This window comes from Hemibagrus wyckioides, linkage group LG20 (assembly GCF_019097595.1).
Source record: "Hemibagrus wyckioides isolate EC202008001 linkage group LG20, SWU_Hwy_1.0, whole genome shotgun sequence".
Taxonomy (NCBI): domain Eukaryota; kingdom Metazoa; phylum Chordata; class Actinopteri; order Siluriformes; family Bagridae; genus Hemibagrus; species Hemibagrus wyckioides.
Window position 1 is genome coordinate 10,468,172 of NC_080729.1, and position 25,171 is coordinate 10,493,342.

The 25,171-nt window shown below is 37.5% G+C and overlaps 1 protein-coding gene across 1 annotated transcript; it reads left to right on the plus strand.

The window, feature by feature from the left end:
* Positions 1–294: 294 nt before the first annotated feature.
* Positions 295–21,510, plus strand: lig1 (ligase I, DNA, ATP-dependent). The gene is made up of 27 exons (XM_058419117.1): positions 295–420; positions 6,272–6,328; positions 6,542–6,704; positions 6,821–6,971; positions 7,159–7,293; positions 7,683–7,973; positions 8,061–8,175; positions 8,547–8,642; positions 8,748–8,804; positions 9,136–9,194; positions 11,320–11,433; positions 11,590–11,756; positions 12,018–12,094; positions 12,436–12,527; positions 13,078–13,177; positions 13,456–13,541; positions 14,190–14,305; positions 14,514–14,609; positions 15,031–15,141; positions 16,185–16,256; positions 17,173–17,317; positions 18,194–18,276; positions 18,653–18,805; positions 19,138–19,191; positions 19,377–19,520; positions 20,250–20,342; positions 21,229–21,510. Exons 1-27 carry the CDS (start codon positions 404–406, stop codon positions 21,301–21,303), a joined length of 2,919 nt encoding a protein of 972 aa, XP_058275100.1. The 5' UTR covers positions 295–403; the 3' UTR covers positions 21,304–21,510.
* Positions 21,511–25,171: the final 3,661 nt, after the last annotated feature.

Below are 25,171 nucleotides of genomic sequence, written 5' to 3' on the forward strand. Positions count from 1 at the left end.
ATGCACTATATGTATGTAGTATGTTACTTGTATAAAACAGCAGATATCGTATTGTATGTGTCCGATACAAATTTCCTTCTGAACAAAAAAGCTTATCTTATGCTTAACCGATCACTTGCTGCTTAATATATCTCTTAATACCCATTAACAAGTCCTATTGCAATGAGACAGACTAGACAGTGTTATTTTGATGTTAAAAGGATGTAGCTGTGGCTTTCTCTCCCCCAGACCAGCAGGCGGAGATCTTCATCTCTACTGTAATACGCGCGCAGACGCATGTGACGTCACTTTGGCGCCGAATTGTTCATCTTTGAGCGCGCGCATTCATCCGCTTCCGCTAATGACGCTTACTGAAAATTACTGAGAGTCTAATATTCCGAGAGGATTTTATTTGGCAGTAAACATGCAGCGGAGTATATCGTAAGTGTGTTAAACTTTCATTTTCCCTTCACTTATGACAAGAGTATACTTTGAACGCTCGATATAACGTCACTAGTAGCGATAAGTTTAGAGTCATTGTGAACAGCTGCATTTCTTTTATATCCGATACTCAGCGTTAATCTGTTCATTAACTGTCTAGTGTAGATTTACTCCCATACCAAATATTATTAAAAGCTAGCTAACTAGTTAGAAGGCTAGTAAAATACTCAGCTAACGTATGTTATGTATGTAATGTAATGTAATGTAATGTATGTCCCTGTTAAATAATCAAAACAAGCCTAATCGTTTAAAAGGCTTGATCATGGTGTTCAGGCTTGTTCAGTGTGTTCAGGCTTGTTCAGTGTGTTCAGGCTTGTTCAGTGTGTTCAGGCTTGATCATGGTGTTCAGGCTTGTTCAGTGTGTTCAGGCTTGTTCAGTGTGTTCAGGCTTGTTCAGTGTGTTCAGGCTTGTTCATGGTGTTCAGTGTGTTCAGGCTTGTTCAGTGTGTTCAGGCTTGTTCAGTGTGTTCAGTGTGTTCAGGCTTGTTCATGGTGTTCAGTGTGTTCAGGCTTGTTCATGGTGTTCAGGCTTGTTCAGGCTTGTTCAGTGTGTTCAGGCTTGTTCAGTGTGTTCAGGCTTGTTCAGTGTGTTCAGGCTTGTTCATGGTGTTCAGTGTGTTCAGGCTTGTTCATGGTGTTCAGTGTGTTCAGGCTTGTTCAGTGTGTTCAGGCTTGTTCAGTGTGTTCAGGCTTGTTCATGGTGTTCAGTGTGTTCAGGCTTGATCATGGTGTTCAGTGTGTTCAGGCTTGTTCAGTGTGTTCAGGCTTGTTCATGGTGTTCAGTGTGTTCAGGCTTGTTCAGTGTGTTCAGTGTGTTCAGGCTTGTTCAGTGTGTTCAGGCTTGTTCATGGTGTTCAGTGTGTTCATGGTGTTCAGTGTGTTCAGGCTTGTTCATGGTGTTCATGGTGTTCAGTGTGTTCAGGCTTGTTCAGTGTGTTCAGGCTTGTTCAGTGTGTTCAGGCTTGTTCAGTGTGTTCAGGCTTGTTCAGTGTGTTCAGGCTTGATCATGGTGTTCAGGCTTGTTCAGTGTGTTCAGGCTTGTTCATGGTGTTCAGTGTGTTCAGGCTTGTTCAGTGTGTTCAGGCTTGTTCATGGTGTTCAGTGTGTTCAGGCTTGTTCAGTGTGTTCAGGCTTGTTCAGTGTGTTCAGTGTGTTCAGGCTTGTTCATGGTGTTCAGTGTGTTCAGGCTTGTTCATGGTGTTCAGGCTTGTTCAGGCTTGTTCAGTGTGTTCAGGCTTGTTCAGTGTGTTCAGGCTTGTTCAGTGTGTTCAGGCTTGTTCATGGTGTTCAGTGTGTTCAGGCTTGATCATGGTGTTCAGGCTTGTTCAGTGTGTTCAGGCTTGTTCAGTGTGTTCAGGCTTGTTCAGTGTGTTCAGGCTTGATCATGGTGTTCAGTGTGTTCAGTGTGTTCAGGCTTGTTCATGGTGTTCAGTGTGTTCAGGCTTGATCATGGTGTTCAGGCTTGTTCAGTGTGTTCAGGCTTGTTCAGTGTGTTCAGGCTTGTTCAGTGTGTTCAGGCTTGATCATGGTGTTCATGGTGTTCAGGCTTGTTCATGGTGTTCAGTGTTGTTCATGGTGTTCAGGCTTGTTCATGGTGTTCAGTGTGTTCAGTGTGTTCAGGCTTGTTCAGTGTGTTCAGGCTTGTTCAGTGTGTTCAGGCTTGTTCAGTGTGTTCAGGCTTGTTCATGGTGTTCAGTGTGTTCAGGCTTGTTCAGTGTGTTCAGGCTTGTTCATGGTGTTCAGTGTGTTCATGGTGTTCAGTGTGTTCAGGCTTGTTCATGGTGTTCAGGCTTGTTCAGTGTGTTCAGGCTTGTTCAGTGTGTTCAGGCTTGATCATGGTGTTCAGTGTGTTCAGGCTTGTTCAGTGTGTTCAGTGTGTTCAGGCTTGTTCATGGTGTTCAGTGTGTTCAGTGTGTTCATGGTGTTCAGTGTGTTCAGGCTTGTTCATGGTGTTCAGGCTTGTTCAGTGTGTTCAGGCTTGTTCAGTGTGTTCAGTGTGTTCAGGCTTGTTCATGGTGTTCAGTGTGTTCATGGTGTTCAGTGTGTTCAGGCTTGTTCATGGTGTTCAGGCTTGTTCAGTGTGTTCAGGCTTGTTCAGTGTGTTCAGGCTTGATCATGGTGTTCAGGCTTGTTCAGTGTGTTCAGGCTTGTTCAGTGTGTTCAGGCTTGATCATGGTGTTCAGGCTTGTTCATGGTGTTCAGTGTGTTCAGGCTTGTTCATGGTGTTCAGTGTGTTCAGGCTTGTTCAGTGTGTTCAGGCTTGTTCAGTGTGTTCAGGCTTGTTCATGGTGTTCAGTGTGTTCAGGCTTGTTCATGGTGTTCAGGCTTGTTCATGGTGTTCAGGCTTGTTCAGTGTGTTCAGGCTTGATCATGGTGTTCAGGCTTGTTCAGTGTGTTCAGGCTTGTTCAGTGTGTTCAGGCTTGATCATGGTGTTCAGGCTTGTTCAGTGTGTTCAGGCTTGTTCAGGCTTGTTCAGTGTGTTCAGGCTTGTTCAGTGTGTTCAGGTTTGTTCAGTGTGTTCAGTGTGTTCAGGCTTGTTCATGGTGTTCAGTGTGTTCAGGCTTGTTCATGGTGTTCAGGCTTGTTCAGTGTGTTCAGGCTTGTTCAGTGTGTTCAGGCTTGTTCATGGTGTTCAGTGTGTTCAGTGTGTTCAGTGTGTTCAGGCTTGTTCAGTGTGTTCATGTTGTTCAGTGTGTTCATGTTGTTCAGTGTGTTCAGTGTGTTCAGTGTGTTCAGGCTTGTTCAGTGTGTTCAGTGTGTTCAGGCTTGTTCAGTGTGTTCATGTTGTTCAGTGTGTTCAGTGTGTTCAGGCTTGTTCAGTGTGTTCATGTTGTTCAGTGTGTTCAGTGTGTTCAGGCTTGTTCAGTGTGTTCATGTTGTTCAGTGTGTTCATGTTGTTCAGTGTGTTCATGTTGTTCAGTGTGTTCATGTTGTTCAGGCTTGTTCAGTGTGTTCATGTTGTTCAGGCTTGTTCAGTGTGTTCATGTTGTTCAGTGTGTTCATGTTGTTCAGGCTTGTTCAGTGTGTTCAGGCTTGTTCAGTGTGTTCATGTTGTTCAGTGTGTTCATGTTGTTCAGGCTTGTTCAGTGTGTTCAGGCTTGTTCAGTGTGTTCATGTTGTTCAGTGTGTTCATGTTGTTCAGTGTGTTCAGGCTTGTTCAGTGTGTTCATGTTGTTCAGGCTTGTTCAGTGTGTTCATGTTGTTCAGGCTTGTTCAGTGTGTTCATGTTGTTCAGGCTTGTTCAGTGTGTTCATGTTGTTCAGTGTGTTCATGTTGTTCAGTGTGTTCATGTTGTTCAGTGTGTTCAGTGTGTTCAGGCTTGTTCAGTGTGTTCATGTTGTTCAGTGTGTTCATGTTGTTCAGTGTGTTCATGTTGTTCAGGCTTGTTCAGTGTGTTCAGGCTTGTTCAGTGTGTTCATGTTGTTCAGTGTGTTCATGTTGTTCAGTGTGTTCAGGCTTGTTCAGTGTGTTCAGGCTTGTTCAGTGTGTTCATGTTGTTCAGGCTTGTTCAGTGTGTTCAGGCTTGTTCAGTGTGTTCATGTTGTTCAGGCTTGTTCAGTGTGTTCATGTTGTTCAGTGTGTTCATGTTGTTCAGTGTGTTCATGTTGTTCAGGCTTGTTCAGTGTGTTCATGTTGTTCAGGCTTGTTCAGTGTGTTCATGTTGTTCAGGCTTGTTCAGTGTGTTCATGTTGTTCAGGCTTGTTCAGTGTGTTCAGGCTTGTTCAGTGTGTTCATGTTGTTCAGTGTGTTCATGTTGTTCAGGCTTGTTCAGTGTGTTCATGTTGTTCAGGCTTGTTCAGTGTGTTCAGGCTTGTTCAGTGTGTTCATGTTGTTCAGTGTGTTCATGTTGTTCAGTGTGTTCAGGCTTGTTCAGTGTGTTCATGTTGTTCAGTGTGTTCATGTTGTTCAGGCTTGTTCAGTGTGTTCAGTGTGTTCAGTGTTCAGGCTTGTTCATGGCGTTCAGAGTGTTCGGCTTGTTCAGGGCGGCTTGAGCTTCAGTGTGAATTCTCTCTTTTATCCGGAGTCACTGTTCCACATGATTTCAGATTTCAGACCACACTGCATCTGTACAGGGCTTTATTGATTTAAAGTAAATGTACAGGGGCAGACCATACTGAATTGACAAAGTAGAGTACAAATGTATTTTACTTGCTTTCTTATTAGTGATAAATACAAATTAAACAAATTGGGTAACCAAAATCTCACAACAGTCTGAAGGAAGGAATCTGCCTAAAAATGTGGATTTAACACTGATCTCCAGCCTGGCACAAAATCCTTTTCATTCTTAAAATGAAATTTTATATTTATGTATTATTATAATACATATAATAGCATCAAATGCTATGTTCATATCACTGTTTAAGGCAGACCTGGGCATTTTGCATGAGTTCGTAGTAAAGATGTTTCTGCGACACCTGTTAATTTGTGATAGGTACACACAATACAATTACATGGCTTTTATTTTGAAGGGCACTATTGTTTTTCCTTATTAATGTTTGATTGTCTGTGTGACATATTTGGTTCACTGTTCACTGTAGTTTTTTAAACATTGCAAAAGTTGAAATTTTCTAAACTGTTTTTGTCACTATTCATTTATATTTATATATATATATATATATATATATATCTTCCACATTTTCTCACTGTAATGTTTCATTTACTGTTTCTTATAGTGGGATATCATGTATATTAGAACTTACTTAAATATTATAAGCAATAAGTATATATTAAATATATTATATATATTCTGGCCCTCTAAAACCATTCCAATTTCTCATGTGGCCCTTTTGGAAAAATAATTGCCCACTCCTGGTTTAAGGTTTTTAAACATCATGAGCCACCAAAAACTCTGAAATAGCTGAAAAAATAATCCTAAATTCATCCCCACTTTATACAAATGTTCAGAGCACTTTATTGGGTTTAATTGGTTAACACACAGTGGGCCATCTACAACTTGGCAATATTATGAAAAAAGTAAGACGTATATAAAATGGTATAGTTCGGGTTCTGCTTTGCGTAAATCAGTTTTAACATGGAGTTTTTACATGTGTCTGTGTTGGTAAGGGTATGCTATACTCCCTGTATTAATGCTTACATGCTGTATCGTCATTGTGACTTGAGAGAGCTGGTAAAGACTCTGAAGTAATGTCTCAGCAACAGTCTGCCACAAATACAGATGAAATGGTAGCTCAGTGTTTAAGTCTACTGATCAGAAGGTTGTGAGTTTGAACCTCAGGTCCACCAGTCTGCCACTGCTGCGCCCTTGAGCAAAGCCCTTAACCCTTAATGTCTCAGTTGCATAAATAAAATAAATGTAAGTCACTCTGGAGAAGGGCATCTGCCAAATGGCATGAATGTTAATGTGGCTCTTTATTATCTACCAGCCTAGAGTTTATTATTGACAGATGCATGTTGTATTATTGTCTGTATTTTCTCCATATGCTTATTTGCTTTTTGCATCCTGCTATCCAGAGCAATGATGCTAAATATCTGGTGTGTTAGAATTAGCCAAAGCACTGCAGTTGTACATGTCATGTGGGTTAAAAAAAAGATTAGTGCCTTGTACGTTCACAGCATCTCTTCTACAGTGATTTCATGTGAAACTGTGAAATTGAACAAGCTCCAAATGAGTCACCAGCTTCATCCTTGATCTTAGATTGTTTTACTTCATAGTGACTTTCATCATAGTTTTACCAGAAACATATATGGTTGGCCAGCCAACTAAATGACTTGAGTCTTTAAATGCTTTAATAATGCACTCTGAATTTTAACCCAACTATTTTTTCACAGGTCCTTCTTTCAGCCAAAGTTGAAGGCTAAGGATGGCCTGTCTACGGGGAAATCTGAGTGAGTAGTGACCTCAACTATATTGTCCAATAACCCCATGGAAACCTAACTGAGTTTGTGGGATATGATTTATTTCTTCATATTTTTATTTGAAACTTTTATGTAACATGGTGTTGAACAGTCCTTTCCACACTTAATGTTGTAATTGAATAGGCATGTAATTAAATGGGGAGTTATTGTTCATTAACCCCTCCTACTTCTTCTACACTTCAGGTCAGTCAAAAGCCCCCTCAAGCCTCAGAACATTGATCCGGAAAGTGAATCACCGGTGAAGATGAGTAAGCGAAGCCGAGCAATCATAGACAGTGATGATGAAGAGCAGCAGATATTAAAAGAAGATGTCTCCAAGCAAACAGCCACACCAGGCAAGGAGAAGGTACAGAATGTCTTGTATTCCTTATTTCACAAAGTGTGATTACAATCAGAATAAGAAAATATGGTTGCTGTAACTTGATGATATAAAAAATGTATAACTATAGCACTCTCTCATAGGTTGGCCTTGTTAAGGACATGTCCAGTCCACTCTCCCCAAAAACCCTTGTTACCCCGACAACCTCTGCTGTTTCGGGAATTTCTGGCTCCCCTGAAATGCCAGTTACACCAAATTCCACTTCACCCTCTGGCATCCCAAAACGCAAAACTGGTTCGTATTTATCCACTCTGTAGCTAGTCAGATGCCTGTGTTTTAATCATTTGCACATTCATTTACCAATTTGTCTTTAATATATATTATATTTGTATATTGTGTATCATATTTCACTTTATCTATGAACAATTTATTTATTTGGTCTTTGTCTTTTCATTTTTTTCCCCTCTCCCTTGCTTTCTAGCCCGTAAGCAGTTTCCTAAGAGAAAATTGGATAGCAGGAGTGATGAAGAGAGAGAAAAAGAAGAGGATGGAAAAGAGACTGAGGGAGGACAGGAGAGTAAACGAGCAAAAACGGAAAGATCTCTTGAAAAAATGGGTGAGACTGACAAACTGTTTTTTGTAGGTTTTTATGTGTTTACTTCTTTTGTGGATAAAAAACAACAAAAAATAGATGTGTTGAAAGAATGAGTGAGAGAGCGACTATTGATGTGTACTTTATGCTAAAATGCATATAAACTATTCTGTCTAAGCATAATTCATCAAGGGACCTATATGGCATATTCACTAGTGTATGAGGTTGGTTGAAGACCTATGCAACACTCAAATCAGAAACTAGATCAAAAAGCACAATTGATTAGTTAATGCAATTAATAAACAGGCTACAGATTGGATGTATATTTCATTTAGGATTATTCTGTGCACATCTTTCTGATTGACACCCGTATACTTTATCTTTAGCTTGTCTCCTTTTTTTCTTGAAAACAGTGAAGGATGAAGACACTGTGGAGATGGAGCAAAGTGACAGCAATACAGTGAAGAAAGAACTGCTTGAAGCAAAGGATGAGGAAAAAATGAATGTGACTAATGCTGAAAATCAGAACCAAAAACAGAGTGATGAAAATGAAACTGAACAGGAAGGAGAGAAGCAAGAGGTGAATTGCTTGAAAAAAGTAACAAAGGAGGAAAAATGCAGTCCTGAAAGAGTGATGGAGAAGAATGCTGAGGTTGAGAAGATAGGGGGATCTGCCAAGAAAAAAGCCATCAGCAGTTTCTTTGGTGAGCTGTTTTTAAGATCTTCACTTATCTGTTTATCTGCAGCATTTATGTTTCCATAATATGACACGTTGCATTTATCATCTGAAGCACCCAGAAAAGCTGCAGTGAAGCTGGAAAAATCTGAAGAGAAAAGTGATGTGCAGAAGAACGATAGTGACAAGCCTGTAGCTGCTACTGCTTCTGATGAAAAAGGAAAGAATGGGTATGATTAAAGGAAGAACATAGAGCCAAGACTTAAAAAATCAGAATAAACTGTAGTATGTGGAGCTGATCAAGAAAAATAACAATAATGCAAATGCTGTGTGGTAAGAGCACTCACAGGACTTTATTAAGAGTAAAATTCAAAATACAAAGTAACTAGAAATTAATTATAAATATTTTTATAAATATTTAATATTTAATTAAATATTCGATAAACAGTGTGCAGTTCCAGCATATTAATTTGGAATTCTTGTGATAATATTAAAGTTTTTGCAAATTGTTTCTTGCCGTCAAGTCAAGAAGCTTTTTTTGTCATTTCAACCATAGTGAAGCCTTATTCTGATTATAGTCTTTATATTTCCTATATGACAGTGAGAAGGGTGGTGAACCTGCAAACCACAGACAATATGATCCTTCTAAAGCACACTATCATCCCATTGATGATGCTTGCTGGAAGAAGAGACAGAGGTAACTCCCTTCTACTATGTCCTGTACAGTTAGTATCTGTTTGTCTGTCTGTCTATCTATAATATAATCTTTCTTTTTTCTCCTTTCATCTCCATCTCTTTCCAGAGTTCCATATCTTGCTGTTGCTCGGACTTTTGAGAAGATTGAGGAAGATTCGGGCAGGTTTGATTTTCATCTGCAGTTTGGCAGATTTTTTTTTTTTTTTTTTTTTAATCTAATGTGGCTTAAAAGTGAGGTAGGATATAACTCAATAAATGTGGGTTAAGTGTTTCTCTTAAGGTGGACTTGCATGCTGCTGAATGAATTAAACTGTTGGTGAGACCTTTTGGTTAATAAAAAAAAAAAAAAGAGTATGTAGAGTTAAAAAGAGTTGTATGAAAGTGTGGGCATGTGTTTGGGGTCTAGACTATGGGTGTATTTATATATGAGATTGTGTGTTTTACACATATAGTGATTATATTTTTGTAAAGTGTATTGTTTGTCTTGCCATTAGGTTGAGAAACATTGAGACTCTGTCCAACTTGTTGCGCTCTGTTATCCTACTCTCTCCAGGTATGTATATTTGTGGAATTGTTGAGTTTCATATGTGCGTGTGTGCTCTTTCTGTTTTCTATATTAGTTTGATAAATATAATAGCAGAGAAGAAGAAACGGATTGCTTTTTTTTTTGTGATGGATGGAGGGAGACTTGAGTATTCTATAGAGAATCCCATAGAGAATTCTGATTCAACTCGTAAAGCATGAAATGACATCATTTTAAGAGTTTGTTTTTAGTATGAACTGCTTCAGCATACTCTTTTTGTCAAATAACTTCGACAAATGCTTAGCTTTAATTTGAGACAAAAGGTAATTCTGTCTTGGAATGTCAGGGATAAACTGTCACCAGGTTAGGGTAAACATTAAAAATAATTGATCTTTGGTGCTCAAGTATTTTGATGTGAATGGAAAAATTCTGCAGTCTTTTTTGAAACTCAACACCCAACCCATTTTACTTTAATATGTAGGCTAACCTTGCATCTTAACTTTCATAATCCACAATGTGTTATTAACATAAAAAGCATTTTAAGAAATCAGTCTGGAAAAACCTGCCCCATGTCAAGCTATTGCTTGAACCGTAACCGTTTTAGCCTGTTCTGCAGGTTGAACTGATCAGACTAAACTATCTATCTTGGTGTCCAAGAAATTGCTGTCAACATAGGACAGCTAATATGACATTATGTATTTTGTGTCCTAAAAGGATTTTTTTAGTGTTAAAACGATATATATATTTACTCACAAATAGCCTACATCCTGCAGATTAATAATGCCTTTTTTAAATACTTGATAATTGAATATTGATTTAAAAGCTGCAAAACTTAAAATATAATTTTACAGATTTGGTCAAAATGTGGGCTATAAAAGGAGTTATAGTGAGTCTTATTAGCTTAGAGTGTTTGGGCTTCAGGACTGAACCAGGTTGCAAATCTGCATTTGGAGCTAATTAGGGAAAAGGGTTTGTAAATAAACCTTTAAATTATTAACTTGTAGATCCTACTTTTGCAACCATAACCTCCACCAAACATTTCCCCTTGCTGCTTATATGATGAGCAATCATATATTATATGTTAAAATGTCACCAATATTGAATTTGGAATTTTTCACCATTCCTCCCAACAAAACTGTTTCAGTATATTTTTTGACTGCCTTGATTGAACAGCTGTCTTCAGGTAATGTCACAGTATCTCACCTGAAATAAGGTCAGGACTTTGGTCATTGTGGTTGTTGCATCACTCAGGCTGTCTTTAGGTTGAGGTCATGGTCATCCAGGCTCTGAGGCAGCAAAGCAGCCCCAAATCATAATGCTCCTTGCACCATGTTTTTAGAAATGAAATGAGGTTTTGGTGTTGTGTGTAGTTCCTTTTTTTCCTTTCCAGCATAGCATTCTTTTTGCCAAAAAAATTGTTTTTTCAATTTTTTAAATTGTCTACAGAACCTTTTTCACAGAACGTTTGTGGATCATCCATGTTTCTATTTGTTATTTCACTTGAATTTTGTTAGTTGCTGTATCACATTAAATGTGTACAAAGATCTGACATAATTGACCTTGGTTTATTTATTTATTTAGTTTTACATCACACAAGTCTGTCATTTTAAAAAGAAGTGTAGATTTTTTTTATTTGCTATAAATTTCCTTATAGGAAATAGAGTACTAAGTTTATGAAGTTTTAATTAGTGTTACCATTCTGCCAGACAGCTCTTTTTCTGCCAGACAGCTCTTTTTCTGCCAGACAGCTTTAAGTGTCACATGGCACATCCTTTTTAAAACTAATTATTTAGTTTTAATGAACAATTTCCCTAGGGGAGATGAAAATCTGTCTTTTTAGATGGTCTTTAACATTTTGCTGTTTCTCTAACTTGTCTGGCTGTTTACACTCACATTTGCTTGAAGTTTGCAGCAGTTAGTGAGTGCATTGAGCATCGAATCACCTGTCTGGCTAGTTTAAGTGAAGCTGTTTCAGATAAGCTTCATGTCAATTATTTTAATTCACTTTAATTTTATTTGTATAAATATACTTTTAACAATGGACATTTTCTCAAAGCTTTACGGAAACATAAAAACACAGAATAATATTAAAAAGTTTAAAATTATATTAATATTTTGTTTAATATTCCACCATGTGTGTTTTGTTTGATTCCAGATGACCTCTTATGCTGTGTGTACCTATGTCTGAATCAGCTTGGTCCTGCCTACCAGGGGCTAGAGCTAGGTGTAGGGGAAACGGTACTGATGAAGGCTGTTGCCCAGGCAACTGGTGAGCAGAAGGAACAGACCCACACAGACATATTAGATAAAGGATAAAAAGCATTATTTTGACCTAATTGGTCTTTTTGCCTTTATTGTTGCTATGATCACTTAGCTACACAAGTAAATTTCACTGAGATTACATTTTGTTTATTGTTGTTGACAGGGCGTCAGCTGGACAAAATCAAGACTGAGGCCCAAGAAAAAGGTGACCTGGGATTGGTAGCCGAGAGTTCCCGTAGCAACCAGAGAATGATGTTTGCACCAGCGAATCTGACTGCAGTGGGCGTGTTTAACAAGCTAAAGGAGATTGGCAACATGAGTGGAAACTCTGTGCGTACAGCCATGTATTATTTTAACATCAGTGTGCACTTGAATGAATTATCACTAAAAAAAAGAAGAACAGAAAATATTTAGGTTTTTTTTTGTTTGTTTGACTGACTGTAAAGTGCACACTTAAAACCAAGGTTTAGCATAGCGGAGCTCGGTGGAAAACATTTGGGAACCACTGTTGAAACCCTTGGGTCGTTTTCTGACCATCCCTGCCCCTGTCTTCTAATTGCATTCTTGTATTATCTGTCTTTTTTGTTGCAGGCAATGAATAAGAAAATTGACATAATTAAGGGTCTGTTTGTGGCTTGTCGTTTCTCAGAGGCCAGATACATTGTACGGTCAGTGTCACATTTGTACTTAATATGTGTAACAATGTTATAATTGTGCAATAAAATATGCAGCAGCCTAACAGTACTTGCATGCCAATATGTCAAGCTGTATTGCTTTGCATAGATACTTTGCATATTTATGAGAATATATACAGATATCTATCCTTATATCTACACTCACTGGTCCACAAGCAAAATTAGTTTGGTAATAAAATGACCAATCACCATGTCACGTTAAATTTTGTGCTTGGTACAAATAATCAGACGCAACAGTTTTTGACATATCAGTGATAAATGTGTATTTGGTTCAATGATGACCCTATCCCTGTGTATATTAATTTGGTTGGCAGGTCATTGGCAGGCAAATTGAGGATTGGATTGGCTGAGCAGAGTGTTCTAGCAGCTCTTAGTCAAGCAATATGTCTGAGTCCACCAGGTCAAGGTAAAACTTACATATATTTTAGATAACTGACTTGTAGGCAATTGTAGAACAATCCACTTCTTTTTCAAGAAAGGGTTGCCTTCATGGTATGTTTTAGGTCATTGTCCATTTGCACTGTGAAGCACCGTGCAATGAATTTTGAAGCATTTGAGCAGGTAACATAACCCTATGCACATAAGAAATCATTCTGCTGATGAAAGCTTTCAGTGACTGCTCTTTAGATTTCCTTTTTGAGATGTTAACATGTCAACATGTTCCAAAATTCCATCCTCAGAATCAAGACCTTGACCTCTAGACCTTGTACCTGCTTGCATGTAAATGAAGTGAATTAGGGAGTAACACAGAACTGAGCACATATTTGACGTGCTGTAATTTGGATACAAGTACAGTTAAATTAACACTGAAAGCACTTTAAGTTAATTTAATGTCAATGTTAAGATACGGTGGGGGAAGGCTTAAAAAACTGAACTTTGTCTCAACAATTTATGGACCCTACTTTAAGTGTTTGGAGTTTGTGTTTGTGTTTCTGACCATGTTTGTGTCTGTTCAGAATTCCCACCAGCTGTGATTGATGCAGGAAAGGGGATGAGTGTAGAGAGCAGGAGAGCATGGCTTGAAGAAAAAGGACTCATTCTTAAGCAGACTTACTGGTACAACCAAAAAAATTCTCTCACTTTATCTGTAAAAAACAAACACTGACATAGTAACAGGGTGTTCTTCTTTCTGTTCTTGAGTATTTAAAAGTTTGACAAACAATTCTGTACTTTTGATTGACTTAGTGTTTCGGCTGTTATTATATGTGTGACTGCACAAATTAAATCAAATCAGATTTGTTAATATAGCCCAAACCTAGCGTAGTCCTTGCAATAAACAGTTTTAGACTAAAACCTGGCATGACAATTTACCACCTTTTGCTTTTTATATCTAGTGAAATGCCAAATTATGATGCCATTATGCCTGTCTTGTTGAAGTTTGGCATAGATGAACTGCCCAATCATTGCAGACTCACTCCAGGTAATCAATCTCATCTAATGTTGCTGTTCATCATTAGTGTGCTCTTTGTGACTTGTGTAGGTTGATACATCTACATGGGTTGTAGCATGGGAAAACCCTTTACAAAGTGTTTTTCTCCCCAAAACTATATAGCTGTAAAAACTAAATGGTTTTTCTTTTGCATATATCTCACAAGTAAATTTAGTGAATTTTAATCTCTGGTTATCCGAGAGTGGTGAAACTGTGAAACATCCCAGTGCAGATATACAACATTTAGTTCCAGTCCACTAATTTGATTGGACAAGCAACATTCTAAAATTTTTCTGTTTAGTATAATTGGTTACAAAGCATGACCTATTGCTGAATAATAAATAAATTTGCTGCCGATTATTTTCCTAGAACAGCTTGCTTAATTTTTTTTTATTCATTGCATACTGTTTTTTTTTTTTTTGTTTGAATAGTATTATAATCATACTTACAACATAAATGAAGAGTCTTTAAGACATTATGTCAGTAGGAATGATTATAACCTGTTTCAATGTTAGCTATTATCAAGCCACATAGTTTCTGGTGAAATGCACGATTTGTACTTGCGTGTGTTTGCCAGAATTCAGCCACTGTGACATCCAGTGGATTTTTACCAGGTAGCCTCACATGTGTGTTTTCTAGGTGTGCCACTGCGCCCCATGCTGGCTCATCCAACTAAGGGAGTAGGGGAAGTGATGAAAAGGTTTGATGAGGCTGCTTTCACCTGTGAATACAAGTATGATGGCGAGAGAGCACAGGTGTGTGCTTGTAAGAGTATATACTGTAGTGAGATGTAACTGCACCTTGCAATTCAAGTAAAAAAAAATGATTGCTGTAGTGTTTCCAGTCTAACTGCATGTGCAATTACCACATTACAATTTATTTATAATGAATGCCTAAGGGCATTTTTTTGGAAATCCATTAAATTGTCTGTATATGGTGGATTTGTATGTTTTTTTGGGATAGATTCACATCCTTGAGAGTGGTGAGGTTCGTATTTTTAGCCGAAACCAAGAGGACAACACCACCAAATACCCTGACATCATTTCGCGGATCCCACAGGTGTCAACCATGCATGCATACAGCTGTTAAAGCAATAATTTTCAAGAGCCCACAACTTAAATTCTTCAACACAAACAAGGCCCTTGTGCTCTCTGTTCCTCTTTTTTCACATAAAATAGCAGTAGCTCACACAGTCCTGCTTCTCCCTTTATCAGTGAGCCTGCACACATTCAACTCGGTGTGCTGATTTCTATCTGATGCGCTGTCCATCTCTGTGTAGCTGTTCTGTTTTTCATCTTTGTTTTTGTTCTTACTTTTTCCACTTTTATCTCTCCAACTTCCTTCTCTTCACCCAGCATTCTGTCTCTCGCACATACACATTAACAAAGACCTACAGGAGGAGCATGCCTAGACCTTATTATTGAATGTATACCTACTCATAACTGAAGTTTATGTACTGACTTCTATGTTTACTTCTTAGATAAAGCAGAAATCTGTGCTTAGCTGTGTGTTGGACTCAGAGGTGGTTGCATGGGACAGAGAGAAAAAACAGATTCAGCCATTTCAAGTTCTTACCACACGCAAACGGAAGGTGAGATGGTGGTGACACCCATTGATGTTTCTGACCTAGAGATTTGTTTTAGAAGCATGGCAGCTGGACCAAGTAAACAGGTCCCTCTTTACAGCAATGTTTTTATATTGATATTGATTTATTCATTTAGGTTCTATTATCAGTTCAGGAGCATCATATTATTAATATAATTTGAAATATTTCAGTAATCATTTTATACTGTCTTCCAAAACAATCAGCCTCAAGCTTGAAATAGGCCATAGACTAGGGTGGCTAGACAGAAGCCCTTTCTCACAAGAAACTTGTGAGAACTTTTTGGGGATTATTCCAAAAGATGGAAAATCAAGATAGCTTTTTCCCCCAAAGATTAATAGCAGTGGCTGCATTATGCATCAGGGCTGCTTCTCTTTAGCTGGGATTAGGCCTGTAATTAAGATAGAGGGAATCATATGTGAAGTGCCAAATGCCTTCAGATACAAAACAAAACAATTGGTGTGACCTTGTAAGAATCCAGATCTAAACTCTAGCAAAAATCTGTAGACTTACTTGAAGAGGACTGTACGTAGAAGAGTAGAATAAAATTGTCAAATAATGATGTTCTGAGTTGGTTACTAACTGGAATACTAAGTGTGCTCTCATATAAAATGAATGGAAGTATCTTAAATAAAATTAAAATATTGCATGCATTTACTCTTAACACTTGTAAAAGGTGAAGAAAATGAAACAACTTTTAAGAACAGCTTATTTTTTAAGGTAACATCTGCAAACAAAATAAGGGGGGAAAAAAGTAGCATTTTATTGTCAAAACATTTACCTTTATAGTTCATTCATCTACAATGGAAATAGGGTCTACCATATACCTCACTTTCTACCATAATTTTATTTATTGTCTCATTTGTTCTGGCATACATTAATCATTAGTAGTGTAGAATTACACTGGTATGATTCTAAAAAAAAAAAGAACATGATTTAAAAAAACGTCTTTCCCACTGCTCGCAAACTTTGGCAGAATGTGTGAGGAATGGAAAGATTTTTATTTTAATATATTCATTTCTGTGTTTCAGGATGTGGATGCATCTGAGATTAAGGTGCAGGTTTGTGTATATGCCTTTGACCTTCTCTACTTAAATGGAGAGGTGAGAATGCGAGAAACATGCTCAGTATTGTCTGTGAATAGAAAAGTATGTGTAGACACATTGCTGTGAGAGAATGTGTGTGGTGTTCTGTACAAAAGGTTTATACTCTACATCAGAAGTGTCTGATCTCATCTGCAAATTCAGGAGCCATACCTGATTCCATCTGTTTTAATCAATTGATCAGGTGTGGCTCCTGTAGGAATTTTAGATATCACATATGCACTTGTATATTTTACGTCCACAGTAATAATCACACACACACACACACACACACACACACACACACACACACAGACACATACAACCAAGAACTGAACTATGCTGGACACGGACACACACACACATACATAACACACACGCACAAAAAAAAAAGAACTGAACTGTGCTGGACATAGTCAGTCACACACACACTAAATTGTCCTGTTTGCACACACATGCCACTTTACATTTATATATATTTATATTAATCCTGTGTACATGTCGCTTTAATATCAGCAATCACTGTATACACTGTTCTTTGCACATTGTCTTGTTCATTGCACAAAGTCGGCCTATATGTTGTTTGTCTGCACTGTCTTGTCTTGTCTTGCCTTCCTGTGCATTTCTGTTGTATGTCTAGTTCTTAAAGATTGCACCTTAAGTATAGTTTAATTTTTTAGTTTAATTTTAATTTTTAAATTAGTTTTTTTTTTTATCTCTGTCATAGCTCTGTTTGTCTGCGTCACTGTACTTTGTCTGTGTTATGTGTAGCACCTCTGGTCTAGGAGGAACGTTGTTTCACTTCACTGTGTACTGCATCTGCTATATATGGTTGAAGTGACAATAAAGCGACTTTGACTTTGTTGATCAAACGGAGTCATTATGACTGTTGTATCATTATTTATCCAATTTCTCTGTTTTCCTCTCTTTTTTTCAGTCTCTGGTACGGGAGCCATTTATTAAGCGCAGAGCTTTGTTAAGGCAGAGTTTCATGGAGAAGGAAGGAGAGTTTGTCTTTGCTTGTTTTCTTGACTCTGATAACACCGAAACTATAGCAGAGTTCCTGGAGCAATCCATACGAGGTGGGTGTGTGTGTGTGGGGTGGTGGGGGGGGGAGCCACTGGATTCACACAGAAAGGGTTATGGTGAATAGAACAAATTTTTACTAGAAACTTCTATTGAGTGAAACATTCAGAAAAAGTATATCCATCAAAATGAATGGAAAATGAAAAATCCATCAAAATGAAGACATTAAATATAAATGTTTATTCATTATTTTTTCTAACTTTACACACTGCTATGATTGTGAGAAGTCTGTGACTATGCTGATCTTACTAGCTCAGCTGCAGTGGATTTTAATCAGAGAAAAAATTTCAACCCAAATAAACATAATAGTTTGCTGTTTGCTCATAAAAGCAAAAGCTTATTTTCACACTTAAAATTTTCTATTGATGTGTCCTATTAATAAGAAATTCCATACTACATACACAGCACCATATAAAACAACTGTATAATGTGAGCAACCAGCTGGACTAATTAGTCCTTTGTAAGATGATGGCCACAATGGTGTTGGGCAATGATTGTAGTCTAAACGTGTAGGTTAAACCTCTGGAAGACTACATAAATAAAATGAGAGAGCTGGGCAGACTAGAGAATGAAAGGGCTGCTGCTCCTTTCCCTTTAGATAGAGATGAAGCAAGTGCTATTTCCCTCTGACCTTATCAGTGGATAGTAAAAACACACTGTGATAAATGGATCTGGTAGACTTTCAGACATTCCCCGGTTTTGCTTTGCATATAGCAAACTAATCAGGATCACAGAGCCCAGTATAGACATAACATGTAAACAATTTGCATATGTAAGTTTTATGCATTATGAAATGCATCCAGAACTGACAGGTATTTTTGAGGCTAGATCTGAAGTGTTGTTAGTTCTGACATGTATAATTTTATGCCCAGACTCTTGTGAAGGCTTGATGGTGAAGACCCTGGAGAAAGATGCCACTTATGAAATTGCCAAACGCTCTCATAACTGGCTTAAGGTATTTCTGATGCACAATTACCCTCTTGCTGTGTGGTAATGCAAAAAGCAATGGGAAGCCATGGTGAAATATACTATAATTAATTGTGAAATTTTTACTAGTATGTAATTGTCACTACATACATGTATATAATCCAATACTATAATTTTCAGTGCCTCAATATTAATGGACCTGATTGTATCTTTTATGGCAGCCTTTAAGCATAAGGCTACTCAAAAATCTATCTGGAAGGCAATGTTTATTAGCAATTTATAAATTTAAACATTCTGTGTAAATTAGGATTTCCCAGGCAATCACAGATTAGTCACCAGTGTCTAACTTCATCTACTTCGTCGTCTTCTCTCTTGTTTTCTCTTTGCTCTGCTTGTCTGTACAGCTGAAGAAGGATTACCTGGAAGGTGTGGGGGACACAGTGGATCTGTGTGTGATTGGTGCATATCTAGGGAAGGGCAAGAGAGCTGGTAGCTATGGGGGTTTCCTGCTGGGCTGCTATGATGAGGAGAATGAGGAGTTTCAGTCTGTATGTAAGGTAGGAGAACTCGCAATTTCCGGACTTTGATTTAATGCAGTGCTTCTCAAACTTTTTCGGCTATTGTACCCTAGCATATTCTGTTCGCACAATAATAGTCAAGTCTTCGAGTGCATTTATAACAAATTAGAACCAAATTAATGAATCTAGTATATTTGATCTTATCTTCCGACTGTTTAGCCTAAACCTCAGAATTTTTGCACTTTAATGTGGGTGCTTTAATCAACTTTACACAAGTTTTAAGCTGACAGTCTAAATGGTATAAATATTGCTGTTACTTGCTGTGTTTGTGTGTGAGTTTAAGGAATCTTAAACAACTTTTGGTTTTGTAGATAGGAACAGGCTTCAAAGATGAAGATCTGGAGCAGCATTACAATTTCTTAAAGGTGCAGTAGTATTCACTTTCTGTTTAACCAAACCTATTCTTGCACATAAATCTGAAATTGTTTTTTCCTAATAATAGTAATTAGCTGCTTCTCAAAGTTACATATTTGCTATTAAATATGTTATTAATGCAAATTAGTTGGTGTACAAATAATAAATGTACTGACTCGTAATATGTTTTTCTCAGGAGCACATCCTTCCTAAACCCCGCCCCTACTACAGAGTGGATCAAACAGCAGAGCCAGATGTTTGGCTGGATGCTGTACAAGTCTGGGAAGTTAAATGTGCTGATCTGTCACTGTCTCCGGTTTACAAGGCAGCAATGGGATTGGTCAGTTTCACTTACAACAACTGTATGAGAAGATATACCAATCAGCCATATCATTAAAACCACCTGCCTAATATTGTTTAGGTACCTACCAGGAACACCCCACATGACCTGCCATTTTAGAGTTGTTCTGAGCCAGTTGTCTAGCATTCACATTTTAGCCATTTTAGTCAGATTCTCTCAGATCCCTTTGCCTTCCCAGATTTCAGCACATCAGCTTTAAGAACTGACTATTCATTTGCTGCCTAATATGTCCCACCCTTTGATGGGTCCCTTTGTAATAAAATAATGAGTATTATTTGTCACCTTTCAGTGTTTTCAGTGTTATGGTTGGCTGATTATATTATATTGCTTATAGGGACTTATTTTGGCTTCTGCTATTGTAGAATACTAAGATTTGTCAAGGTTGCACAATATACTGTTTGATTATGCCAAATATTTGTTGCATGTAGATCTGTATTTGTGTAAAGAATTTATGAGCATGTTATAATAATCATTCAATATTATGCAAACAAATAAGGGTTCATCTATGTGTTTTTAATTGCAGTTGAAGCGTAGTATTTTGTCCATATTTTGGTGTCCAAATTCAAAGTCTGTACTTTTGTCAAATTATCGTATTTTTTCCAGAAGAGAACCGAGATTACGAGTTCGTCTTTCCAAAGACGACTGTTAAGTGTATCCTTTCTGTTTTTAACTATTGGTGAAAATTGAATTACTTCTTTTGTCCACTAGGTGGACCCAGACAAAGGGATTTCCCTGCGCTTTCCTCGATTTCTTCGCATAAGAGATGACAAGAAACCAGAGGATGCTACTACAGGAGCACAGGTAATAAAAAAAAATACACAGGAATACAATTTAGACTTCTGTCACATACATATTTGGTATTTGGACTTAATGCAGAGAATGTTTCTTTTGGACTGTAAAATGTCAATGAAAGACTTTACAAACAGTACACTGTTCCATTGATTCATTAGACCTTTATACATTAATGGAACATTACAGATGGCCTATCATTTATGTCATTACAGAAGACATAAAAGGGACTACATAATACATAGATACTATGTATATATAGTATGTACATAGATATTATGTTTCAGGCTAAAAATGCAGATTTATTCTGTGCCCTGTTATTGAACACAGAAATACAAGTTAGCAGGTTTTGCCGAAGAGTCTTGAGTGTACCCGTGCCTGTGTTTGCTTCATGCCACAATTGTTTCAATTTCTGTTTTCTTATGCTTTGTGGACAGTCATGAGGTATACCAAAACTAAATAGAAAACCTGAAAAAATGTTACTAATGCTTTTAAATTAATGTAGTTAGTAGTATCACTTACTTTTGCAAAAAAAAAAAAAATCACATGAAATGTTAATTTTCTGATCATAGAAAACAAAACACTCAGCAATACACTTTCCAAATTGCATCATTGAAAGTCTTAGTCTTGTGTGTAAACCTCACTGTCTAATAGGATAGTGTTATAATATTTCACAGAACATGTTCTAGTTTAAATTCAGGCTTCTGCTTTAAATGAATTAAATGAATGAATGAATTAAATGAATTAATGACATTAATTGAATAAGTTAATTGTCATCAAGACTGTATTTGTATTTTATAATCAATGCAAATTTTTATGTGTTTATTCAATACTCAGTAGTTCAAAATTGCCATGTTTTGCTAGGTCATATCTGTTGGTCTCTCTCTCTCTCTCTCAGATTGCTGATCTCTACAGAAAGCAGCAGCAGATTCAGAATCAAGGAGAAAAGGCTGATTTAGAGGATTACTACTGATAATTGCCTACTGATAATCTGTTTGGCTCCTGAAGTCTCAGATTTGTACGTAGCTGTTAAGGTTCGGACAGACTATTCATGCAGATTGTATCATTTACTGGTTACTGCGTTTTCTGCTTCTGTAATTATTTTAAATGAATGTTCAAATCAATATTGTGCATAGGGACATAGAATGAAGCTCCTAAATAAAATTCTTTTTATAAACTGCTCCCCTTTATTCAGTGGTCTTTTTGAGAATGTGCATAAGCTGTGAAATACGAGAGGTTTGGATTTATTGTGACATTTTGCAGTTCTCTACATGGCATAAATTCCTCTTTTGCCAAAAAAATCTAAATAAATAAATAAAATTATGTAGTTATAGAAATATTTACATGATGAAGTGAGAAATAGGAAAAAATAGTGTATTTTAGTTATAGACTAATGTGTTTACTGCAGAATGTACTTTTGATGCACTGTTTTTCCATTTTTTACAGAGTATCCAGTCAGGACTGTAAATATTTGGACTGTCTTGCACAATTTTTTGGTTTCTCAAAATGGAAACTTTTAGCTTTAATTTGAACATATTTATGTCCATATCATGTGCACAGTGTTGGAATGACAGCACTTTGATTTGTTGTTGTCCCCTTTTTTAATTTATATTAAATCTAGAAAACGTAATCAAACAAAGCTAGCTGTCAATTTTATATTTACTGCATTTACATAGTTTTATAAATAATCTTAATTTGGAATGTGCAAATCAGACCTCTCAGAATGCTATCAGGCAAATGAATGTTTAGAGTCAATATTCTGCTACACACTAAAATATTTAGCACTGCTAAATCAGCATACTTCCGTGTCAGCTGTCTAACCAAAGGCAAATCTCAAACCTTACCTATATCCCCAAGGTCTCAGGAAAGGTTGTAGCACAGCATTTATGTTCAGACTTGAATAGAACGAGGATGAAATCGGTCAGTCTGTACTGAGACAGCACTGGTTAAAGTGGTAAATAACCTATTACCCCTGTCCAATCAGGGTTGTGTGTCATTGCTTGTCTTGCTTCACCTTCATGCAGCTTTTGACACAATGGATCATGAATATTCTTCTAGCTAGAGTAGAAAATGTTGGAGATAAGGAAACACCCTCTCCTGGTTAAGGTTGATTGTTACCAGTTTGTAGATGTAAATGGTGACGTTTTTATAGTAACCTTTATTGTTCCATAAGGCTCTGTTTTACTCCATATGTGCCACCTCGAGGTACAGATATTTGTAAACATTGTATTAGCGTCCACTGTTATGCTGATGACACACAGTTACACATTTCATTAAAGCCAGGTGAGAGAAACTCTAGTTACACTGTAACTCTGGATGGCATTTCAGTTGTTCATGTGCAGCAGTAAAAGACCTTGGTGTGATTATAGCCTCAAGTGTCTTATTTGAAGCTCATGTAGAAAATATTACTAGTTTATTCTGCTTTCAGAAGTTGTTCTAAGAAATATATCAGTACATAATGTAAAGGAATTTGTTCAAGCTTTCGTTATTAGAAAGCATGACCCCTATCTTATTCTTAATGCACTTTTATTATAAAAAATATAAAAATATAACAAATTTTAATTTTACTATAGTATATTATTCTATACTACCTGTGAACATTTGGTGTTTTGCTCTTTCACACCTGCTTTGGTCAAAAGCTGAAGGCCAGAGCTTTCTCATACAAAGCCCCCTGTTATAGAATAGTCTTCTTTTTAGTCTTCAGGGGACAGGCACAGGTCTGGAAGTTTCATGGCCTTAGCCTCCTAGTAGAGACAGTTAGCTTCTGTAGGTCTAGCTGCAATCATTAATGAACACAATGAATCCCCACTGTGCATGTAGTTAATATACTTTTTATCTTTTGCCTTCAGAGCATATGAGTTTTTCCAGTGGTGACAGGTAGATAATGGAATATTACATTTGTACAGCTTTCTAAGTATACACAAGAAAGGAAAGTCCAAAGGCAACAGCAAATCTCAGAGGACTGAGAGCAATTTGCATATAATTCAGTTTTTCACTGATGTGTTTCCATTTACACTGTAAAAAAAATTCACACATTGAATCGCAAATCTTTCCCCAACAGCAGTGTGCACCAGCAAGCGACAAGACTCCAACCGAAGGACTGTCAGGATGGATCAGGCAAGTTCAGAGAGAAGAAGCGGTCACACTGGGAGTGCAGGAGTGGCATGTACAGCTCAACAGTGATGAAGAGAAAAGAGAGAAAACAAGAAAGAGATAAATATTAGATTTGCTTGTAATCATGTGATGGTTGAAGACAATGTACATTATGTGCAAAGGACAGGCAGCAACTCTGGCATAAATAGCTATGAAAGCATAAATAAAAGGGAGAGCCAGAAGGTGACAGACATGAGGGTTTCCTGGGACACAAAGCATTCAACCACTATAGTCAGCAAACCTGTGTGACTTCCAAACATCCCAGTTCACCAAACACTCTATAGCTATGAATCCTCCAGATCTGCTCCTTTGCCTAAGAAAAACTATACATTGAAAGCATGACTAAACAAATGTGTTTTTAGCCTGGACTTAAACACTGAGACTGTGTCTGAGTCCTGAACACTAATTGGAAGGCTGTTCTGTAACTATGGGGCTTTGTATGAGAAAGTGGAGCTTGTTTATGCTCCTACTGAAACATTCAGACAGTAAGGCATTGCAATAATGAATAACGTCAGTTCATATTTGAAAGTTCATAACCTCTGTGCAACTGTCCAGATTTGCATGTTGATTGGCTCATCTGCCATGTAGACTATATTTTTGGAATGACTTTTGGTGATTTTATTGAATTCATATATTTTTTTTTTTACTTTTTTCTTGTCCTGCACATTCCACTGATTAAATACCTCTTTGTAAGTGAAACTTCTCTAGAAAGAGTGGAAAGTTATATGCTGGAGCATTTATCAATGACCAATTAATCTTCTTACCTGTACAGGCATTCAATTTATATCACAATGTTTGTATAATATATTTAGATTTTTTTTTTTACTTTTATGATATATAATAATAATAACAATAATTATATATATATATATATATATATATATATATATATATATATATATATATATATATATATATACACACACACTATATTGCCAAAAGTATTCGCTCACCTGCCTTGACTCGCATATGAACTTAAGTGACATCCCATTCCTAATCCATAGGGTTCAATATGACGTCGGTCCACCCTTTGCAGCTATAACAGCTTCAACTCTTCTGGGAAGGCTGTCCACAAGGTTTAGGAGTGTGTTTATGGGAATTTTTGACCATTCTTCCAGAAGCGCATTTGTGAGGTCACACACTGATGTTGGACGAGAAGGCCTGGCTCTCAGTCTCTGCTCTAATTCATCCCAAAGGTGTTCTATCGGGTTGAGGTCAGGACTCTGTGCAGGCCAGTCAAGTTCATCCACACCAGACTCTGTCATCCATGTCTTTATGGACCTTGCTTTGTGCACTGGTGCACAGTCATGTTGGAAGAGGAAGGGGCCAGCTCCAAACTGTTCCCACAAAGTTGGGAGCATGGAATTGTCCAAAATGTCTTGGTATGCTGAAGCATTCAGAGTTCCTTTCACTGGAACTAAGGGGCCAAGCCCAGCTCCTGAAAAACAACCCCACACCATAATCCCCCCTCCACCAAACTTTACACTTGGCACAATGCAGTCAGACAAGCACCGTTCTCCTGGCAACCGCCAAACCCAGACTCGTCCATCAGATTGCCAGATGGAGAAGCGCGTTTCGTCACTCCAGAGAACGCGTCTCCACTGCTCTAGAGTCCAGTGGCGGCGTGCTTTACACCACTGCATCCGACGCTTTGCATTGCACTTGGTGATGTATGGCTTGGATGCAGC

Excerpts from the sequence above, each read along its gene's own strand:
- lig1 (XM_058419117.1), top strand. Across the intron at positions 9,195-11,319 it reads TGTTATCCTACTCTCTCCAG|ATGACCTCTTATGCTGTGTG; the intron begins GTATGTATATTT and ends GTTTGATTCCAG. Across the intron at positions 12,095-12,435 it reads GAGGCCAGATACATTGTACG|GTCATTGGCAGGCAAATTGA; the intron begins GTCAGTGTCACA and ends TTTGGTTGGCAG.